This window comes from Eurypyga helias, unplaced genomic scaffold (assembly GCF_000690775.1).
Source record: "Eurypyga helias isolate BGI_N326 unplaced genomic scaffold, ASM69077v1 scaffold2668, whole genome shotgun sequence".
Classification (NCBI taxonomy): Eukaryota; Metazoa; Chordata; class Aves; order Eurypygiformes; family Eurypygidae; genus Eurypyga; species Eurypyga helias.
Window position 1 is genome coordinate 57,859 of NW_010266171.1, and position 7,498 is coordinate 65,356.

Below are 7,498 nucleotides of genomic sequence, written 5' to 3' on the forward strand. Positions count from 1 at the left end.
TTGTCTTCTTTCCCCACAACTCATTAACATCTTACACTAAGTTAAAAGAGTTTACCTCCATAGTAAAACACTGTATAAAAGTGTTAATTATTTATTATTAAGTATTTGAGATACTTAACCTGTACAGCTAAGAGAAGTCATTTACCTCCAGCCATGGGGGCTGCACTGTTCCTCTCTGGGCATGCACATTCAGGCCAGCAGCCCAGGCCATTGTAAGAACTCCTGGAGTTGTAAAGCCAACAGCTGTGTTTGGTGGTATCTTTGCCAGGTTGATCCTCAGGACGTAATGAATTGCCTTACCAGCCGGACCATAATCACCAGGGGTGAGACCGTATCCACCCCTCTCAGCATGGAACAAGCGCTGGATGTGAGGGATGCTTTTGTAAAGGTAAATCTCAGGGCATTCCTTTCTAGTTGATAAAAGAAATGCACCAGTTTTGAGACTAGAGCATCCACTGCACAGGGAAAGTGTTTTGTTCGGTGCCCATGTGAGCTCAAGATCAGCAGATGGCCTTGAAACTATATTCTTGCCAGGATGTACAGAGAGTTGAGATGGAAGACGTTTAAATAGCCTGGTCTTCAGGGGATGAAGGAGTCTAGATAGCCTGGTCTTCAGGGGCTTGCAATCTGGACTTGGGAGATGGCTTATACTCAAAGATGACCTGTGGAGGAGTCAGCAATTCCAGGAAAACATTCCAGCATGTTAGAACATGACATCCCAGGGTTAGAACCTCAGCTTCTATACATCAGGTCTATGTAACACCCACACTGAATTTCAGGATTTGGGCATATCTGCATCAGTAAACAGAGCAGGAATAGGGATAGAGCAATTCAGCACTTACAGAGAGCATCACCTGAGGCTTTGGGGTGATGAAGCTTGGTAAGGTGGGTGTGCAACACTGTTATGCTGTTTGCAGCTCCATGTAAGGTTGTAAAACAAGCATCAGTGATCTGCTGCAAATGTAGCTCTGATCTTTGGTGGGCACTCTGGCCAACGTGGACTCCCCAAGCTGTCAGTGGAGGACAGGTAAATAAGGCTAGCTGACTCGACACCTAACTGGTTTGCAAATCCAGATGGTGACTTCTCCAGTGGTGACGGGCTTTTGGATCAGGCTCCCATCCTTGTCGTGCTGCTGTAGCTCATGCAAAAGAAACAAGTAACACTGCAAAACATTGTGCTGGGTTCAGTCAGGAAAGAGTTAACTCTCTTTACCGTGGCTGTTAGGAAGCTGTTCCTGGATGCAGAGAGCAACACTGATAAGGTCTCAGCTGGCGCTGGGCAATGCCTGCACCAGTTTCAAGGTCTTTCTCCACTTCTGACCCTGCAGCTGCGTTCCCAGCTCTCGCTGTCTCGCTGCAGGCAGTGCTGGGACACACAGTTCAGTCAGCTAACCCAAACTGACCAAGGGAGTATTTCATTCCACAGTACATCATGCTGGGGGCAGAGGTGAGGAGGGGGTCTGGAGCCATTACTCTCTCTCCTACTCTCTTGCTCGTTTAGTTCCTGACATTTGCTAACTCTCTCCCTGACTCCTGCGTTAGCTGCTTTGCTACCTCCTGTGCTGGCTCCTTCGTGAGGGAGTTGGTGGGTTTGTTCAGTTTTCCCAGCCGTGCTATCGCTGATAGAGTTCGTTTGGAATCTGCTGCGACAGCTCTTGGGCTCTGGCCCTCGGGCTCTCTGCGTCTGACTCTCACTTCTCAGCACCTGGTTGTGCACTGGTCAGTGGGTGCTGAGAAACTGTATCATAATTGTATCATATTGTATCATATGTTTTATTTTCTATTATTTTAATTATTTATTATTAGTAGCATTTGTATATCTTCATGTAGATTCAATTAGTAAACAGTTCTTATCTAAAATTTATGAGCTTCCTTATTTCTTTTTCTTCTGATTCTTCCCCTCCACTGGAGGAGAGGAGGGGAGAATTTGTGAGAGTGGCTTCATGGTATTTTGCTAGCTGGAGCTAAACCACGACAAGCTTGTAGTTCTGGAATTCCTGAAGCACCAATAGCTGCTTCATTAAATCAGCTAACTCTCCAACCAGTGCTGCAACATTTAAGTCAACACCTTGCCCAGGCAAGATGTCCTCGGCTTGTCTAGATGTGGAACACGGCTCTGCTGATCTGTAGAAGTTTAGAAACCAAGGAAAGACCTGTCTGGCTTTGGAGCAAGCCCATAGATCCAAAATTTAGGTATTCTGCTTTCAGTTGTCTTTTATCTAGGCTTTCAGGTCTGTTTTGTTCAGTCTACAAAATGGTTCTTGAAGCTTTAAACTGTGCCAAGACTCTGGCATAAATGCTGGTAAGAGTGTCCTCAGGGAGTGTCCTGTTGCTGGCCATGCTTTAGAGGAGCCTGTGCCACCTGGATGGTGTTACAGACTAGCAGGGTGAGCTGCTAACCTGTCTCAGTGAGCTCCATCTTTGGGATATTACAGGGAATTTATGGGCGGCTTTTCGTGTGGATCGTGGAGAAGATTAATGCTGCAATTTACAGACCTCCTTCCCAGGAACTCAAAAGTGTCAGGAGATCCATCGGCCTCCTTGATATCTTTGGCTTTGAGAACTTCACTGTGAACAGGTATGGAGCCTGCAAAAGGGCAACCAGGTCTTAGCCCTCCTTCACCACCCCAAGCTCAAGGTCTTACAGACCTTTCACCTCTCCTGAGGTGAACAGAACCAGACTGGATGAATCTTTTATTTATTAGAGATTATTCAAACTAATCACTTTTGTGTTGCAGCAAACATATTTCCTTTAGTTGTTCAAGAATTACCCACGTAGTAGCCATAGGAGATAACTTCCAACAGATGGCTTAGGCTACACACATATAATGGCTATAACATTGTTTTGGGGAGGAAAAACTGATTATCTGAACTGATAAGGAAATTCTCAGCTAGCAGCAACCTTATTGAGTGGTTGATGAGATCTGAGAGTACTGCTTAAAGCACAGAGAGAGATGGAGAGAGCATGTGGATCTAAAGTGGCCTTTCCTTGACCTTCCCTCCACAGTTTTGAGCAGCTTTGCATTAACTTTGCAAATGAGAACCTGCAGCAGTTCTTCGTGCGCCACGTCTTCAAACTAGAGCAGGAGGAGTACAACCTGGAGAACATCAACTGGCAGCACATCGAGTTTACTGATAACCAGGATGCCTTGGACATGATTGCCATCAAACCCATGAACATCATCTCCCTCATTGACGAGGAAAGCAAGTTCCCCAAGGTGTGCTTTGGGCTCAGCCCTGCTGCCAGTAACCCTCCTGCTTTTAGCCCCTTTCCATGCTGGCACCCTACGAGAGGCCTGATCAGCCCCAAACACACATTCACCAGTGGGTTACAAATTCATAGTGTTTGTTGCTCTGATACTTTTTCTTCCATGAGTACCACAACCATGCTTAAAACTAGTTACCATTCCTGGCGGAAGAATATGCCTGCAAGAGGCTGAAAAATAGCCTTTGACAAAGTTTAAGGGAAAATAATATTAAATATACTTCCTTTGGAGTACTATCTTGAATATAACACAACATGCCAGCAATATTTCATCCATTTCTTTAATTTCTGTATTTGAGATATCCCCTCCACCACATCTTTTCTCAAAATAAATACACATTGTCGCATGAGACAAAAAAATAAATGCGTTATTGATTGCAAAATTATTTTAATGGGACAAAGCCTGATTAAACATCAGATCTTTTCCTGCGTACATAGGGTACCGATGCCACCATGTTACACAAGCTGAACTCCCAGCACAAGCTTAACACCAACTATATTCCTCCGAAGAACAACTATGAAACCCAGTTTGGCATTAACCACTTTGCTGGAATTGTTTACTATGAAACAAAAGGTATGGGGAAGCTCCGGGGGCACTGAAGGTGTGCTAGGATGCTTGGAGGAAGGTGAGCCCCTGCTGCATTGGAGCAGAGCAGGATGGCAGCCCATAGCAGTGTCAGTGTACTACCTTTGCTGGCTGCAATGACTTGGCCCTTTAGTGGTACCCATGAGCTGCAAAATTTGGTGCTTTTTGCTAGTCAATTGCAGTGCTTTGCACCACCTGCATCTTTGATGCAGTCTCTGCCTTCCTTCTATTGTTCCCAATTTTTCTCCCATTACCTGCCCAAGAACAGCCAATAGTCCAGCAACCCAGAGGCTGCTGGCAGGGTGCATCCTGGTCATGTTTAAATCGAATAGAAGGGTTTAAGTTGAAAGAGAGTAGATTGAGATTGAACATCAGGAAGAAATGCTTCCTGGAGAGGGTAGTGAGGCACTGGGATGGGTTGCCCAGAGAAGCTGTGGATGCTCCATCTCTGGAAGTGTTCAAGGCCAGGCTGGACGGGGTTTGGAGCAACCTGGTCTAGTGGAAGGTGTCCCTGCCCATGGCAGGGGAGTGGGACTGGATGGGTTTTAAAGTCTCTTCCAACCCAAACCATTCTGTGATTCTGTGTTGCACTGTGTCATCTATCTATTTATGTGTTGTCCCATTATTCCTCTAGGTTTCTTGGAGAAAAACAGGGACACGCTGCATGGAGACATCATTCAGCTGGTGCATTCCTCAAAAAACAAATTCATCAAGCAGATCTTCCAAGCAGATGTGGCAATGGTAATGCAGGCGAGAGAAGATCCTTATTCATAGGGGGATGGGGAGTGAGGGTGGGAGGTGGAGGGACGTGGGTGTTCCTGGAAGGGGAAGAATATTTGCAAAGAGTCATATTGCTCTGATGCTGTTTGGGGTGTTTCAAACCTCTTAGTGTGAGCCACCCATCAGAAAGTGTCCATGCAGTGTCACAGGTACATCCACACACACCCCTCCCCAGTTCACTGCATTGTCTGCCAAATATTATTTTGTGCTGTGATTCCTCCTCTCCTAATTGTGTAGGGATGGGAACAATAAGGTTTGTGATTGTAGAAATCTGGGAGAGAAAGAGCTAGCCACTCCTGTTGAGCAGTCCAGGTCTATGTATTACAGGGTGAGAAGTGAGAATGAAATACTTGTAGACCAGAGCAGAACGAAGGGATAATACATCTATCCCTTAAGCACTGCAGCAGGACTTGGAGGGACTAGCCAACGGTCATGTTTTACAGCACCAGAAAGAGGGGACACTGGGTATGAAAGCTGAATTTTAAGCTTCTCTTTCCAAATCCCAATCCTCTGGGAGGTATGTGCTTGCTCCATGCTCAGTGGGGGACAAGGCCATATGCACTGAGGCTTTAGAGAAAAGGCACAGTTGCAGCCTTAACCCTTCCCACCACATGTGAGCATTTATCACTGGGATACCAGCTTCAAAGTTGAGATTAGTGACTCTTTCACCATTAATAACACAAATATATGATGTTTTCTAGAGTAAGTCGAACATCTACATCTCCCTGCTAAGACATAATCAGCCCTGCTCCCAAAATTAAAGGAGTTTTACAACATCAGCCTTGCAGAACCTGAAAGTCTACACAGCTAGGTCACTGTGGCCAAATCATCCAGTCTTTCCCAAGGCAGAGCCACAGGACTTTAGACAGTTTGGGAATAAAAATTTCCAAAGCAACCAAGTTTTTTAGAAGTTGGAGTCCTGTTTCCAACTGCCAGCCAATGCCACTGATGGTCCAAGGGGTTTAGGGAGTTTCAGGAGTGCCAAACAGATTTAAGTGCTGACTTCCTTTGGCTGCTAAAGGAAAGAAATATTTACATTCCCAAGAAATTTCTTTAAATAGGCCACAGACACTTTTGCGAGCCTTTTTCATAACCTTTAGCCACTCAGTTTTGCAATCAATATCTTTTTGACTTGGTTAGGAACAAGATGATGTTTGTCAGTCCCAATTAAGCTACCAATTGGCATGACACTCCCAGTGGGTTCAGAGCTATCCCCATATGTAGATACTCCTGCTGAGCTAGACCTAACTCCCTTAGCATCAGTGCTGCCACTTACTTTGCTATTTATTGCTTGTTCCTCACTGCTTTTTGTTTTCGGTGCAAGCTTTGCAGTTCACCTTGGAAACGACTTCTTGCTTCTCTGGGCAAAGCACAGACACACTCTGAGGAATTGATGAGAGGGAACTCTGAGGTTTACTGTCATGCAGACTTCTTTACGGAAACACCTACCAAGCATCTTTAAAAGATGCTGGAAGTATATGACAGCAAAATTGAGATTTTCACCTGGGCATTGTGTAGGACCTGAGACCTCTTAAAGCATCAGAGCAGTTTCTATGAAATAGGCCTTTCCTTTTATGCTGTAATGATCCTTGCTTTTATTTTTTTGAATTTTGAGAGATTGGTAACTTGACTGGCATGGAACTGGAAGAGGAGTAAACATTGTGCGCCAGCTCCCCTAATCATGCACAATGTTAGTGTGAAACAGAAGAGCACAAATTCCCTAAACACCATAGAAACCAAACTGCTCAGACAAGCAGTATCCAACATGGGGCTGAGATGATTTTACCATTGCTTCCCACCCAAATTCAATAGTCTTTGCAACCCTTTTCTTAAAGCACATTCCCCAAAAGAAGGAGCAGGTGAGCATGGGCCATGGGAGTTGACTCCATTTAGCAAAGAGTCAGGGCAAAAGTTCTTCTTGGAAGTGTGCACACCTTCCCCAGCATCAGTGAGACAATCTGTTGAGAAACCTTCCAGAGACACTCAGACCCAGTCAATTAAACCTAATATCTTCCTTTAAAAAGGGGCAGGTGGCTGCTTTGTTAAGGACCAAATCAAATGGAAAGGCATTTTGCTCAACAGCTTCCAACCTTTGGAGCTTATCGATGTGTTTGTAGCATTCCATGTCAGTGAAAATCTTTCAAGGCCAGGCTGGATGAGGCTTGAAGCAACCTGACCTAGTGGAAGGTGTCCCTGCCCATGGCAGAGGGGTAGAAAGGGATGGTCTTTAAGGTCCCTTCCAACCCAAACCGTTCTGTGATTCTATGAAAAGCAAGTCCACATCTGCTTTACATTCAGTCTTTCAAGTGGGATCCTTGTATGCCAGAAACTTGAGAAAGCCACAGATCAGAGAAGTTTGAAAACTAGTCCAGAATTTATATTTGTATATTGTAGTAACTGTTTGGTCCCTGAAAGATCTAATATTTGTGCACAATGAAACCTGTGTGGTGAACTGGGTATTGCTAGAGCACACGGTGCTGTGAAGCCAGATTTATGCATGCCTGTCACGGAGGAGGTCTATCTGCACGTGTTTGCTGAATCAGAACATTTCTTTGACTGGTGTCAGGTGAAACGATGGATTCAGTGTGAGTTGTACATTCCTCTGGGGAATCAGCCTGTATGGTCTGGCAGCACTGCTTGCTTGAGGAACAAGTAGAAGGAGCAATGGGGGATGGAAAATGGTGAAGGAAAATGCAAATAGAGAGTATTCCCCTTGGCAAAAAAATCAATTTTGTAGAAACTATCTGATTTGTTTGATTAAAATTCAGGAGAAAGGGAGAGATTTCTTTAGAATGTTTGGAAAAACTTGTTTTTCCCTAGTATCTTCCCAGCCTCTGTCTGTTGAGAGCGCCAGTCGCAGGAGAGCC

The 7,498-nt window shown here is 44.9% G+C and overlaps 1 protein-coding gene across 1 annotated transcript in view; it reads left to right on the forward strand.

Moving 5' to 3' along the window:
* The window catches only part of MYO7A (myosin VIIA), a gene marked incomplete at its 3' end in the record, with an annotated part of 52,242 nt that overhangs the window by 19,247 nt on the left and 25,497 nt on the right, over positions 1-7,498 (forward strand). Inside the window, exons 10-14 of the mRNA XM_010156973.1 lie at positions 269-388; positions 2,436-2,578; positions 3,008-3,218; positions 3,704-3,839; positions 4,486-4,592. Coding sequence (XP_010155275.1) covers positions 269-388; positions 2,436-2,578; positions 3,008-3,218; positions 3,704-3,839; positions 4,486-4,592 — 717 coding nt within the window. The remainder of the gene's footprint in view (positions 1-268; positions 389-2,435; positions 2,579-3,007; positions 3,219-3,703; positions 3,840-4,485; positions 4,593-7,498) is intronic.